This window comes from Aulostomus chinensis, chromosome 6 (genome assembly GCF_037954235.1).
Source record: "Aulostomus chinensis isolate RoL2024-O1b breed Wild chromosome 6, RoL_Achi_v1.0, whole genome shotgun sequence".
Classification (NCBI taxonomy): Eukaryota; Metazoa; Chordata; class Actinopteri; order Syngnathiformes; family Aulostomidae; genus Aulostomus; species Aulostomus chinensis.
Genome location: NC_141325.1, coordinates 12095236 through 12111132, shown reverse-complemented (window position 1 = coordinate 12111132; position 15897 = coordinate 12095236). Strand labels below are relative to the sequence as shown.

The 15897-nt window shown below is 40.4% G+C and overlaps 1 protein-coding gene across 2 annotated transcripts in view; it reads left to right on the top strand.

Moving 5' to 3' along the window:
• commd10 (COMM domain containing 10) overlaps window positions 1–15897 on the top strand; it is a 54030-nt gene that overhangs the window by 10562 nt on the left and 27571 nt on the right. Inside the window, exon 6 of one of the 2 annotated variants that reach the window (XM_086206485.1) lies at window positions 2361–2417. The exons of the other annotated variant lie outside the window; for it this stretch is intronic. Coding sequence (XP_086062611.1) covers window positions 2361–2417 — 57 coding nt within the window. The remainder of the gene's footprint in view (window positions 1–2360; window positions 2418–15897) is intronic. 2 annotated transcript variants of the gene reach the window in all.

Below are 15897 nucleotides of genomic sequence, written 5' to 3'. Positions count from 1 at the left end.
AGAGGAAGAGTATGGACCGTTCCTTCATAGTTGTTAGCGCCTGCATTTGTGACACAAACTGACTTCTGTGGGTCTAGATTTATAGCCATGGGAATGATATCAGTTGTACTCGGTGTCAACAGAGGCAGCTACTGCTTAGCAAAACTACGTACTTTCAACCAGCCATCATCCGCAGGGGGAAAGTTGTGAGTGCTTCAAAGTCAGACGTTTTTATTCTTTTTAAATTATGTGAATTTAGGTTAACCCAAATAAATATCAAACCATCTTGCATTTTGAAAGAACATATGCCCTAAAAATAATGGGAATATGGAGCATAAATATGTTTATTACTTCCTCTTCCTAAAATGCGGATCTTTGCACCAGTGGATTCTTAAAGGCGTACAAACACTTGTGCTGGAGTTACCATTTCGAGAAAAGCGCACCCCTCATTTCACTTTGTACACTTTCTATTAGGCAAGAGGTTTACTTGTGCTTGTCTAGTCTCTTGGAGAGTAATATTGTTCTTTTGAGGTAACAAATGTACCTTGAGGGAACATTCATCAAATGTGTACCTGTGAGTACAAACTATTCTTGTCTCGGACCTCCTTTTTTGAGTGTTGGCATCCACTGTTCTAGTCTGGAAGGAACTGACACAAGTCTGCATGTGCTACAAACACTATGATGAGCTCAGGCACAGTAACAATCTATTTATTAGGATTAACTTTCTGTCTTAGTCTGTCTTGTGCCCCTCTACTGCATCCTACATCATTTTGCCTCCCCGCCTTTTCTTTTAGCGCATCCACTTTCCTTTTTATTCATAAACCTGCAAATAGCCGTTGATGTGGCTTTGATGAGTCTGAAAGTCACTCTCACTCTCTCTGTATATCTGTCCTGTTGCGTTAGAACGAGCCGGTGTTCTTGTCAACCAATAGCAGGATGGCATTCATTATACAGAACATGCACTTGCAAGGCAACCACCACAATTTCAATATTTATTGTGGACACGCTAGCCCGTAAAAACATGGGGTAAGAGCTAGTGAGCTAATGTTGCTTCTACATGTCAGCTCAGACTTCAAAGGCTATCTTTAGCTGCTAGCTTCACACAGACTTGATGAGAAAAGATAACTTAAAGGTCTTCAGATTTTCAAGTCATAGAAGGGAATCATTAGATAAATACAGCTTTTAGATAAAATCCAAAACAGATTTTCTTACGTTTCATCTATGGTCTTCGAACTCAAAATTTGTGAGAAAGGTCACCTTTATCTCAGTAGCAGGAACCTATAATTTATTTGATGGGATACTGAAGTTGCCGTGGGAGGAAAAATATAGTAATAAATATTAGAAGGACATGTTTAGACTTTTACGTTCGTGTAAAACACAATGTTTTGCTTTTTCACCAACCCATGATGAAGTACCACAAAATATTTGCAGCTTTTTGACTCACAGATGAGGATCTGCTGATGTTTTTGCATCTGTTTTATTACAGGAGCTATTAATAGGGTTAAGTAATAATTATAACCGTATTTATTTATATTTGTTTTTTTACTAGCATTCAAATAGATGAAGTCAGGCTCTTGCCACTTTATACAGAGAAAAATTATACACCGGTTGCTTAAAAAGATCAGTCAATAAAGCTTGATTTTCATCCTCAACAGAGAGGTCAAGGGTCAGGAGTACAGCTGGTAGGAATACAGTGATGGTCTGCGGTTATTTTTTAGTACGCTCTCAGTTTATGGTTATTGACTCAGACGCCTGTGCTTTTTTTGAAAAAATAATCGAAAACACATTTCCTATGTTTTTAAATGTCAACTTCCTTGTTCACGAAAAGGATTTTTCCGCCACATATGGTTCCTTTTGGATGTGATGTCAGAGTACTCCAGTAGTTTACTGTTTGTGGCTAAATAATAGCTCCAGCTGTATCTTATTACAAATTGTTCATGGGCTGAGTGTCTGTAAGAGCGCAGAAGCCCTCCTGTTAATTGTGCTCTTTCATACACAAGTGCTTCTGAATCGATTAGACTTCTTGCAGATCAGGCTGTTGTTGTGTCTTTCAACTCTTTCATATTTGCATTGTTCTACTGCTCAACTAATTTTTCCAGCATTTTGTTTTTATTCATCCCCAAAAATAAATGTCAAGGCTTCCTTTTTTTGTTGGTTTTTTTTTTTTTTTTTTTGTATTTGTGACTTATTCATGAGTCACTCTTCCATTTGTTTGAAACTCTTGTGTCAAGTTGTCCCCAGCTAACGTCCTGAATTATATAGCAACTAATTCTGGTTTGTGAAAACTTGCTTGTTTTTGTCGTCAAAGCGTCAGACATGAAAGACTTTTTTTTTTTCTTCTTCTTGTGATTCTAATATATTTTCTCTGTTCTGGCTTGCAGCATCGGTGCTGTAATCACGGAGGAACGGAAGCTTTTTGTATGAAGGCACACAAAAGAGTGAGAAACACACAGACACATACGCTCTGGTGCACACATTTCGAGCCCTCCCAACGAAGGTTGTGGCTTTATTTATTAACACTGTGTGATGAGGAATGCAACTAAACATCCCGCTTTGACTTCTGTGAGGAGGTGCTGTGATCACAGCTTCCCAGAACATCCCTTGCTGCCTCACGTGTCTCCATCAAACCAGCATCACAAGCAGCAGGCCAAACTTTGAACGCAACTCAAAGCTCCCCTGACAAGTTATGTAAAGCCTGGTTGCTGCCTCCCACATCCTCTTGTCATGTAGTTCCAATAAACAACACTTCCAGAGTAGATCCAACCTCTCCTTTTTTTTCATGTGAGGGATTACATGGCTTGATCAATATATTGGGGAGCTGTGATGTTAATGCTACCACGTTCAAATCCTTCACACCAAGCCACCCACCAGCCAGGAGGGACAAAGACAGCTTTGTCTCAGTCTCTACTTGCCTTGCTCTACATGTCCCAAGATGCTTTGTTGCTTTGTGTGCACATCTTTTTAAGGGTCTCTCTTTCTCTATCCATCCCTCTCTGTCTCTTTCTCCATCTCTCCCTCGCCCTCCCCCTTTCCCACTGGTGATTTGTTTTCCTCCTGTGGGATTTGGGATCCCATTCATTTAGAGCTCATTGTTCAGCTCTTACCCATTCCAGTGGACGGGCCCCGAGAAGCAGAATGGGCGACTGTGGGTGCTCTCCTCGCCACCCCACTCCTTGGTCTTTGCCATTCGATGATGTCATGGCTTTTATTTGCTTGGGGGGTACCCATTGATTCTCTCCCCCTATTACACACTCTCTATATCTCCCTCTTGCATCCACCCCCTCCTAACCTCCTCTCATGTTTTTCCCCAGCCAGTTCCTTTCCCAGATTCTTTTGCCACTCCAAAGGCGCCTTGGGGATTTGGGGATGTTTAGATGTTGTTTAGCACACCCACGATACATGCTTGACACCCAGAGAGGGAAGCCATCAGCCCCACCGATCCAACTTTGACTCCAATTTAAATCTCATTGATTTAACATCTTTCTTTTATTCTCACATCTTCCACTCGTGATCAGTTTTTTTTCATTCTCTCCGGTTATTTATCCTGTTTTGTTTCACTCCCAGTTTGAGAAGTAATCATTAATCACTGTTATTTTTTTCTTCAGTTTTTTGCCATAGCTGCTAGCAATAGAGAAGAGAGTGCTTAAGATGGAGATTTTCAAATATGCAAATGAGTTTTTTTCTTCCTTCATCATTTGAGGTTTTTTTTTTTGGTGGAGTTTATTTTACAGAGGGGCTGCCTCTTGGCTGAACTATGCTAGGGTGAGAAATCTATTTCAGTTTAAACAAGACACACTGATTGCAGAAGCACAGAGCTACATCACAAATCACATCCATTCATCGAAGTGAAAGTTGGCTTGATGGGCACACATGGTGGAAAATGCTGTTTATACGAAAAAAAAAAGGAATCAAATACCAATAATTGCAATAATACACTCACATGTCAAGTTATTGGGTACACCTCGGTACAGCAGAACACATCAGCTTCATCAAGTCTGTTTAATTGGCTTTTTGAATTATTTTGAATTGTCACTTTGGAGGTTGTAATTTGTGGTGTTGTAGAACTATACCGGGTTATACAGAGGCAAATATGTTGTAAACCCTCATTCAGAATAAAAGGATGGACAAGAGTGTATTATCACTTCATGAACAGGTTTGGATATTTGTTCATGCTGTGTCATGTTTTGATTGTTGTAAGGTTCTTTTGTTTTCTGTTTTGCGCTGTATTTCATGTTGACAAGAGTTGTCCTTTTGTCTTCGACTCGTGCTGTGACGAGATAAAGGATATGAGCTGTAGGCCTCTTCCCTCCCTTGAAATAATGATTATAATGAGTGGGTTGGAGCCTGGTGCTGTTGTCATCAGACATGCAATGATAGGGCACAGAGCTTCCTCCGCCTGTATCAACACATTGTTTCCAGTGTCTTACTGAACACCCAACCCCTTTGATACAAAGCCTGTGCTTGAATGTTTTATTGTATTTCGTTGAAAAGTCACATGTTGCTGTCGACACTGGTCAATTTGCCACATAGTTAAAAAGCGTTTTCAATCCACGCATGCATAACATCAAATTTCTGGTTGTTGTACTGAATCATAATGTTTGAAAAAGAAACCCGATGTTCAGATACTTGAACAAAATCGCTGCGTACAGGATGAGATGCGTCATGCAACTGACGCTTGAGATGAGGTATTAACGTTTACATTAGCTGGGGAGAGGCTGGCCTGGGTCCCCTTGCTGAGGCTGCTGCCCCTGCGACCTGGACCCGGATAAGTGGAGGACGACGAGACGAGACTTTTAAATTATTCTTGATTGAGTTGCTAAATAAGTTAAAAAAAGGCTTTTTTTTGGCCATTTGACAGCTTACAATGTACTACCACAATGATCTGACACATTTAAAAGAGAAATCAGCAGCTGCAAGGTTTAATTAGCACATCTCTGGTCACCTACTGTATAATGCATTCATTTACAGAACATAATAATCTTGCACTTCTAAGTGTGTTGAAAAGCTTTTCACCTGCTGTGAGAGTGTGAGTCAGTTTCTGGTTATAGACCACCTCCTGCTGGGTCTGAGGGTTGAAGCTGGTAGCCACGATCACTTAGAGTAAAAGACTGATTTACTGTATGTTAAAAGTGTTATTGTCCTACAAAGCTCAACAATAAGCCATACATGTCCGGCAGCACCTGGATAGAACCACACACCCACCGTGTGGCGCTAAAGAGGCTGTGCGGTCCCCTTTGGTCAGCAGGTTGTCACCTACAACATGTGAGTCTGACCCTCACATGTGCCTTTCATTGAAAGGAATTCTAAGAGTCCCTTTTATCAGAGGTCTGCCGAGGAGCGCTAATAAAGATGACCAGCGATGGTCATTTTTAATGAGTGCAGACATTTGAAGTTTATTTGATGAAAGGAATGAATAGTTTGAGAATCTGCGCTTTTTTGGTGTAGTTTTTTTCTACGTCATTATTCTTTCATTTCAAATGTGTTGTTAGAAAAAAAAGATTGAATGTTTCAGGAGGCAGCTGAGGTGTCTCCTTCACACTGCACTGTAAACTCTCTCTCTCTCTCTCTCTCTCTCTCTCTCCCCCCCCCCCACCCCTTGTGTAAGAGAGCGACAGTGTCTACATACCATGAGGCCACAGGCCGGCTGCCGTGGCAATTGTCGAGCTCTGCCACACTGTGGAAAAAATGGGCCTTACAGTTGTGAATAGCAGCCGTTACTCGTCTGGTGCAAGCACAATGTCTCTCTCTCATGCACATAGATAGAAGCTCACACACAGCTCAGTTACCCATGACCCTCCACTCCAACCCTTGTGCCTCCCTAATACATTGAAATGCATACTGTTTCAAAATGGAGGCCTTGGCTACAGGGGTTGAGTGCCACTTATCCCAGAGCCTGGCACACTGCTTGTTAGTTAAGGCTCACACGACAAATTGTTGGCGAGCTTTTGGTTTTTAAGTCACCCCAACCACATTAAGAAGATTAATGTTCAACACAGCTTTGCTTTGTCAGATGCTTTTGTAGTCACGTTGTAGTAACGAGATCCAAGGTGAACATGGCGTTCGAAGAAACTTTGGCAGTTAGAATCTTGTTTGTTCACTTTTAAGAATGTCTGATGCACTGAGTAAGAAACTGACTCGGAAAAGGATTTAGTCATTTGCATCATGCATTCATTACCTTGCAGTTATAGCTTTCCTATAGTCTGCTTTGCTCTTAATTTCCCAGTCCTGTTGTAAAAAAACAAACAAACAAAAAAAACCCCCAGCAGTTTATTTGCTTGGCAGCGGATGCCAGTACATGACATGGCACATTCCCTCTCTCCATATCAGACGGCGGTACCTAGCTGCCACCACCATAATCATCTTGTTATGGCTCACACACGACTGGTGTTCCTTGGCTTGTTTATCTTGGCGCTAGAGTGACTCCATTTAGAGGATTTTAAACATGAAGCTTTATTTTGGGTTTAAAAAAGACCCAGTATTTCAGTAAATGTGTGGAGATATGGTTCATTTTTTTCCATTGCGTTCCTTTTATTGCCATTCGCATGTTTTCTACAATGTGATGATCCGTTGGATCTTAAAAAGTGTAGGTGTTTTAGAACCTTGTTTTACATGTTTTCAGACTTATCCACATCGGTGTGGGTACGGGCCAATTTCAAGGGTTGAAAGGCTTGAAGGTTGAGATTTAAGTCCTGTAAACGGTAAGCCTCTGATAAACAGTCCACAGAAGCAGATCTCCCTCTGCCCACGGAGAAATTGCCGGTTCTAGTCATTCCCATGCAGAGTTCGACAGTTTTGAAGTGTTTAATGTGATTTGTCTTCTTTCAACGCTTGCACCCTCCATCTAGGAAGTGTAGGAGGTGTCAGCAAATAATGTGAAAGCATCGGGCTATTTCCAAACCCTTTTTTTTTTTCTTCAGCAAATGCCATTCATAATCATACAGCTTATTCTCCACATACTTAAATCCATGTTTTCTTTCAGTCAGTGTTTGTGTTTTTGTAAATGTCTCCTCCCTTGATCATAGTCTCAGCGGGACAGTGTCTCTCTCCTTATTTCATTCCTTATTGAAGCAAGATGGAAGTCATCTATTATGGAAATTCCTTCAAATGTGGAGACATTTTGAGGCTAAATCATGTATTAGACTCGAAGATTCAATTTGAAGGCGATCTCAACATCCTGAAGCGCCTTTTCACTCCCAAAATCAATCAAGGGCATCATTTTACTAGAAAGTTGAGATTAATTGTAAGAAACAAGTGCTAACTTGCTTAGCATGAACTCAGGCTGAAACTTCCAGTTTGCATTCCAACACTCATCTATGATCAAAAGCTAGAGTATGATCAGTAACTAAAAGCTGGATTGGTGACTGGTTTTCACTCTTGCAATGGAACAAAGTGCGTCCTGGATCCCAGTTTGTCCCTCACTGCTGGAAGAAGAGTGACTCATATGTACAGGTGCAGACCTCACACAGCTGGAGCTTTGTGGAGCTGTAACACACTGTCACTGATGCTGTAGTGTTGCAAAGAGGAAATAAGCAGAACGTACAGAGCTCAAATCTCACCTCCAGTGCTCTTCCTGTTGTCCTCATTTAGTCTTTCTCACCTGTGCACTATGATACTAGCAACCCTTTTTTAAAATTTGTAATCTCCCCGACTGTCTGTTGTACATCCTGTTTTGATGCTGACTATGAGTCAAAGGGACTGACAGAAATATACTGTGTGTGCATTTGGTGAGAGGGTTATTTTGGGCTTGTTCTAAAAGCTGACTCACAGTGACATATGAATAGATGAGAAAAGATCCTTACATCAGTTACCAAAAGCCACTTCTCCCACTCCATCATTTCTACAGCCTCACCATTTATTTGTGACATTATTTCGCCGTCTCCGCAATATCTCAACTTTTGTTTTTAGTATTTGTCAAACTTCTTTACTCTTTTTCCTCCCTTCCTTTTATCTTAAAGAATCATTTCACTGTTGGAGATACGGTCTTTGAATAAAACCGGGATGTCTTTGCTGTTGAATAAATTTGTTTTCCATTTGGTGCTACTTGACCACAGAGAATAATCACGGAGTGTTCCCTTTTGGTCAAATGGTAGAAAACCTACATTAACCTGAATGCTATGGGTTTGTTTCCCATTAAGGCCACTGTCAGGCTGCTGTAACTTTTCCCGTTAGTGGCAAAACAAAGTCGATATTGCTTTCTTTGGGTTTCTATAAAGCAGACAGACGATCTTGCTTGATGTTGGGAAAAAAAACGCTAAAGCACAATCTTTATTTCAAACGAGCTGGAAACAAAATTCTGCTGAATGATGCAAATGAGATCTGAATCCAGGCAACATGAAGGGAAGTTAAATATTTTTCATTTGTATACAACACTTGCATTGTAAAAAATGACGCTGGTGGGAAAATAAGCAAAGTATCTCTGTAATGAACATTTTCCTTCATCTGCCAGACTCATTTTTCTTTGTGATAATTAGAGCAGGCATCAGACTGATAGGTAAAGCCCATATGTCATCTTTTGTTAACAATATATGGTATTATAATTACAGCACATGGATGTCCCATCAATAATGGAGGACGAGAAGCTCAAAGGAGCAGATGTGAGGTACTCTGGGCCCCTTGGAACCATCTCAATATGCAGAATATATCCATTCAAACAGTACTGTGTGTCCCAAATGTAAATGCAATATGCAGCTTAGGTTGACATATTTATTTTACATTAATCATTAAAGGCAACCGTATGCTTTAAAGCACCCTTCTACATATACATCTCTCTGATGTTTGGATTTAGGGCTACAATTTTTTGTAATTATCTAACAAAAATGCTCAAGTAGGCAGGTGCTTAGAGAACAAAAAAGAACTCCTCTCGGAAGTCTTGTCATTTCTATGTTGAAACAAGTGCAGAATCAGACCAAACAGTGTCCAATGATATTCCTTCTTTGTTATCACAGTTTTCACTACAGATTTTCAATATGCAGTTATATTAAACGAGCTAATGAGTTGGAATCCACAGATATGGACAGTATATGTAAGTTCTCCACAGAGGGTTATTTTAAATTATCAAGAGGAAGTTAATGATTCCATTATCTTGGCATTACTGAGTGATTTAATCATCTTTGTGTTAGATCCAGCGTTAAAGCTTTACAGAGTGGGAATATAAAAAAGTAGAATGAGTCATTATCCTACCGTGTGACTGGAAGAAGAAATTTGTATATACCTCATTTAGCTAAGATGAGCGCGGAGCATGACTGATACAAGCCTCTCCTCGTGTAGCAGGAGGACGAACCCCGACAGACAACAGGTATAAATCTTGCATCTTTCCACTGAGAGACATCGAAGCTGGAGTTTCTAAATATTGCATGATTGTCCTCCTAGTGAGGGCAGTGTGATTACAGGTGTCTATCACAAGAAAAGAAATGCGGGATGATGTTGAAAGAGTCTTTGTTTTAGTGTAGATAGAAGAGTGATTCATATTCTGACCCGTTTATCATGTCTGCTTGTTTCCGGTGGGTCACAAAATCCATCAAGGAGGAGAGGAAATAATATCCCTTGTTGCACACATGACTGTCAGCCTGCCCGCCTGTCATTCTGTTGGCTCTTTTCTACTATCAGAGTCTGTAATACCTCTTATTAGCTCCAGGTACCAAGTATCCAACTATATTTTGTTTGCAGCTTAAGCAACTGTGTCAGTTCCCCTTTAGCATGTCTGGTGGGAGCTGAGCACTCTGTTCTTTGTTTAGAGCCTGTGCTATGAATTATAGATACAGGAAGCTGCTCTGATATGTCACTTTCTTATGTTTGGCAGAATACCCGCACGGAGAATGCTACTCACAATACTCACTCACACGCATACAGAGAGACACACGTTTTGATCTAAATGTACATAAATTGAGCCAAATATATGAACATGGATAGAAAAATACCCAGAGGAAACACAAAGATGGAGTAGATACTCACACTCAGGTGGTATCCTGTTCCTTTTGTGCTCAAGGCTTCTCAGAGTCGCCCACAGTGTTCCATATACAGTACATCTGAAAATCTACTTTGGCTTGTGTTGGCTTTGCTGCTGTTGTCAGAGCCTGACTTGCAGGCACGACACACGCACGCACACACACACACACGCACGCACACACACACACGCACACGCACACACACAAACACACACTCAGGCTGTTTAGTGATTCTCATCTTAGTATCAATACACTTGCAGCATAATACCAGCCTCTAGGGTCAACATGTGCCACCTTTTTTTATTGATTGTCTGTCTGTTCCTAAAAATAGAGACTCCTTTTACCTATTCTCTGCCTTAAATTGTCACACAAACTGGGAAATGGCCCGTGGTATGTTTTGTTCCTGAGAGATATGAATCTGTTTGACTCTCCTTTGCTGTGTTGCCGTGTCTACCTACCTGTGCTTGTTGATATTAAAAGGGAAATTCCTATGGCTCTTATTTCAGTGTGGGCCATAATTTCTGCTGTAAATTATAATCATGTTATACTTGCCAACTTAATTGCTGAGATCTGGGAACATGTCAGTCCTGCATAAAGGGAAGCCAGGTCGGGTGAGAAACGCCTCATTTCTCTGGATCATACAGGTTTTAAAGTAACCTCCAGGTTTGCTTAATAAAAGAAGAAAACAGAAAAAAATGCTGAATTAAATATAAACTTAAGCATTTATAGTAGTTTACAGTTAATGTCAGGCGAGGTTTGACCTATAAGTGGTCTTTAAATAAATTTCATTTGTAATCAGGCATGCTTATCCGTGCTTCACCTTTGTTCTACCTATCAGGAGAAAATCTAGCTTAAATGTGGTTTGCATGCATGCAGTTTGTTTTCCTAGAGAAAGAAATGGCATATTTGGGACTAATAGCGAAAAAATTGACTGAACTTGAAGAAAAGTAAAATTTTCCTTTGAAGAGAGAGTCTCTCTCTGTGTCTGGTCAAACACAATCTAGTCTATATTTGGGACCTGGAGGAACACACACTCCCCCACAGTTTAAACTCTGTGAACTAAGATTCAACCCCATCATGTCACCAGGTGTCAAATCTGGAGCCTCTCCAAAGATAATAATTTGGGAGTGATGATACCTGTGTCTGGAATAATACCCAAAGGCACTTTCTGGTAATACAGAGAACATGTTTTGATTGAGAAATGCCAAAACCACCTGGTAGAAAACCTCACGCATCGCAGCTGTTAGTCCATAATTGGACGCTCCTTCCAAATTTCACTTAATAAATTCTCAATTCGGCATGTTTCTGGTGTGTGTGATCACAATTATTTATAGTATTGTGGGAAAGCAGTGGAGTCACGGAACCGATACGTTCTTAAATTTAATGATGTCCCTTTTAATGCCTGTACAAATTGACTAATGGTAAGTGTTGCTTACTGTGGCAGCAGCAATATTCTAAGGCCATTAGCAGGCCATGATCTGCTCCAGCACTGCGACTGTTTTCTAAATGATATAGGAGGAAGAGGAGAACAGAGGAATAAGCACTTTTGTTATCATCTCCTTGTCAGATCGTCACAAGCAGAACCCTCTATTACAGAGCTAATAATAGAGGCAGGTTTTATCTCTTGGATCGCTATCTCAGTAGGAAAGAGAAGGGGAATGAAAGAGAGGCTGCGGTGCAGTATTGACAAAACTCATATTGTGATCCTTTTTCTCAGAATATTGTAAAGAAGAAAAGGAAAAAGGTATACAGGAAGAGAAAGATGTAGTTGAAAGTCCAAAAGCCAGTTATGAATGTTTGATTGGCACCCTAGAGTGGGAACATAGCCTGGGGAAAAAAAAAATGTAAGTGAGTGTGTATGTGCAAAGTTTTTGTAGTGTGTAGCGCAATATTTTTGTAGATAGGTTGGACTGAGTTCTCTCTACAGTAGCACCAGTCTGGTAGAGATGAACAAACACAAAGTTCATGTTGGAGCAGGTGGCTTAGCTGCATCAAGGCTGCCTGTCTCAAAGTCAGACTTGGATCCTTTGTACTCTCTGGTGTAACATTGATGGTAAGGTAGATGAGATTACCTGGGTGGTGATGTCGAGATGCGTTCGGTCAAAACAAAGCTGGTGGGGCGGGGGGTGGGGGCGCTGCTGCCATAGATGAAGGCACAGAGGAAGGAAAAGCTCCTCGTTTGTTGTGGTTTCTTCAGACTTAAGCTGACATCTTCATGTGAAAAAAGGTTGGGAGCACGAGGGAGTTTGTTTAGCTATGTGAGAGGAGTGCTTGATGTTTGGCCTATTTGTTTATATATAGTCTTTGTGTCAAATTTTTGTATGATTTAAATTTACCACTGAAGCCTCCAAGTCCATGATGTGTTTGACATTTATTTTCGTGTGAAACATGGTTTAAAAAAAGAATTTACAAGCCTATTTTTAATGGCTAGGATTAAGCAGTGATGTTTCCTTGGGTTACTCTACTACTTTGATCAGTAGCATGAGACTTTTTCTGTATTGTTGGGAGCAAAAAAAAAAAAAAACCTCCCACAGAACTTAGTTATATCTGTGTCTGTACTTCTGCTCTGTCAGAGCAACTCTGCAGTGTCGTGTGCAGAGGCAGGATGTGGAGGCTTTGAACACACATGCGCACACACACGTGCACACAGACACAAACTCACACACAATCTTCATTTTTATGTTCTGAAAACACACACTGTCCATCTGATTTTACAGCCTTGAGAACACATGCACAAATACACACAAGTTCACATTGATACAGCCCCTTTCGTCTTATATTCTCTTTGCTGTGTCAGGATGTGCTGGCTGACTTGCATCTCTTTGAATCCACCATGCACGCGTGCGCGCGGGTGTGTGTTCGTGTGTGTGTATGTGTGTTTTTGAATGAGCGTTTCCGTGCAAACCTGAGCACTCGCTGTAAGGTTGGTCTACAGAAAAAAAGGACACAGATGTGTTTTAGCAGCAGACGAAAACAGAATCACTTGGATTCTCGAAATGTTAAGGAGAGATGCTTCAGTGCTTCCTTTGTTATGGTCTTCATTACGGATCCATGGGCAGTCGTGACCTAAAGGTTAGAGAAGTGAGCCTGTGACTTAAGGATAGCTGGTTTAATCTACAGTTGTAAAACGAAGTTCCCGTTTTAATCAGGTCAACATGTGTGACATGTACAGAAGTAGATTTATCTTGCATAAATCGAACAGCCATTTATCATGGCTGGTATATACAATATAAAATCTTGGTAATGAGGCTTGTCTACCTTTTTATAGCGTGCATGCAAAAACACTGTGAAAAGCATAAAACCACATTTTTAAGCTTAACTTTTCGTAGTACATCTTTGGAAAATAACATCTTCTGTCACATAATTATATTGCTGATTGTAAGTGATTGTCAGGTTCTCCTAACTGAGTGGCGGTTGTCTTGTCCCAAATTCCCATCTTTCTTTCACCTCATGGTGATTTCCACTGAGGTTGAGGAAAAAGTGGTTAGGAAATGTAGGACGTAATTCGATCATAGCCCGTGTGTGTCTGGATTCTCGTCTGTATATTTGAATGCTTCCACCAGAAAGTTTTCTTGTCAGTTATAAATATTAGAGTGAGATGAATCTGAAAGTGGAAGCAGTCAAAGTGATATTTGAGTCTTTGATGATTTGGGATTTTAAACACTGAAAACCAGTTAGGTGGGTCATGAGCTTGGGGAGCGTGAGAGAAGACAGCCCAGTGCCGCTGCTCTGTCATCAGCAGCTTTAATCAACACTCAGGGACAGATAACTCATGCTTTTATTGTCAAGCTCACACTCGCCTCTTTGAAAGAGGTTTATGTGCTACTGTTATTGAAAAGTTTGGTTTTCTGCACGACTCTGTCGCCGTACCTCCATTCAGCTGTCAAATGACTTGTAAGCAAGTGTTAGAATGTAAGAGAAGAATTATAGTTCGATCTGTGTGACTGAGACGGTACATTTCCCATTGGTGAATCACATGGTAACTTAGGACAATACATAAAAATAACAGACATACAGTGTTAATGTGTTTATATTCCAAAGAATTTTTTCAGGATGAAACACACAATATACCAGCAATAGCACAGACAGTATTTCTTTGAAGTTGTAAAATTTTCCTAAAGTTTGTAAATACTTTGAGTACAAAGGGCATAGCAAAAACTGCACTCAAATTATTGTTAATAACACTTTTCCAATCATATATAGAATGCTTTATATAGACCGCTTGTGTGATTGGATTCATTCCTGCTTGTTCAAAGTGCCATAAAAAGGCAACTGAATATATAAGATACCTTTGCAGATTCACAGAGAACTAATTCTCACTTTTTCAGTTTAATATTGACGCCAGTTTTACTTAGGAAACTAATGGATGTTGTTCACTATTGATGCTCCAAACACAAAACCACACACATCAGGGATAGATATCAGAGTAACTGTGTCTTGCCTCAGTTAATAAGAAAATTGCGCTGTAGTCAGATAGAGAGCAGCAAAGGTTCATCTGTGAAAGGGGATTTTATTGTACTCTTCAAAAAAATTACATTGTGTTTGTTATGAAACCATATTTGTATTTATCTTGTTATTTTTCATCATCTGAAAGTAGCATTTTACCTGGAGTTATTATTGTTCTGAAATAGCATTCAGAGGTGTGACAATGCTTCAATACCCACTGTAGAGTTTTTTTGTTTTTTTTTAAATTTGATTAATTTCTACCACAGATGCTATTGTTGAAATCTCAATTTCAATCACATACCGGATGTAGTATAAGGAGTGAACTCAACAGGGTGAAAGCCCAGGAGCTCGCGTGATAAAGCCCAGCTTCTAAACAAAGCCAATGAACCAGCTACTCTCTGAGCTGCTGCGATAGCTTTGGCCTTTTTCTCTTTTTCTTCAAGCTGTGTCACTTGGACCATACTGCCAGCCTCATCAAGGTGCTCAGCTTTGCCCTTTTCAATAATTCATTCCCAAATTTGCAGGGAGGAGTTGAGGTTTGTCTAACAGCTTGCCATACAGGGGAGTGTTTCTTCTAATTGGAGTGACATGAAGGTCCCTATTGGTCAGCACTAAAATGTCATTAGAATCGCGGCCAAATACCATGTGCTGTCTGAGGTTTGGTGATAGATGGGAAGTGGCAGTGTAAAAATGTGGCTGATCTGACAAAGATGATAGCAGTTGCAACACTTGCATACACTGCCAGCCATACTTTATAAACACGAGCCATTCCCTGATGCTCATTCATACAAATGCCGTGAAAGCCTTTGTGCACACGCACACATTTTTTCTAAATGCTATCTGCCTTTCTTTATTCTGATACAGTCTCACACACACGCGCGCACATGCTCACGCACACACTCATAAAACCACATATATTTAACTGAACTGAGGCAGTTTGGGTCCATCACTGTCTTCTGAATCCCCAGCTTGGCCTACTGCAACAATTTAATTGCTGCTATTATTCTCTTGGACCTAATTACAGATTACCTGGACGTTCGCAGACACACAAACACATGACACACACAGGTACTTACATGCAGAAGTACACTTACAGCACCGTGGCGGTATCATTACAAAGTCTAATTCCTGTACAGTTTTACATTATTTATGAAGTAGCGTTGATAGTGTCACACTGACCTCCCTCTAATGATGCAACACACAAACATGATGTTAAAGTAGTACATGCAGATGTGCGCACAAACACAACTTTCAAAAAGCTTTCATACTGTTCCCAGCCAAGACTTGGCTGTTGCTCAGCAGCTTGAAGGTTGCATTCATTTCCCTTTTGAATAATGTGCCGTAGACAGCCAAATAAAATCCACAATGCAGCATTACAGACAGCCAGCGTATTGTTTTAAGAAGGGCAGTAGCTGTTGGCACTGCTTTTGAACATTAGCATTGTGCATTTGAAGTGAATGGTGAAGGACTACCATTTAAGATACCTGACAGTAACGGTGAAGCTTCCTGCTTTTTATTGATGCAGTAA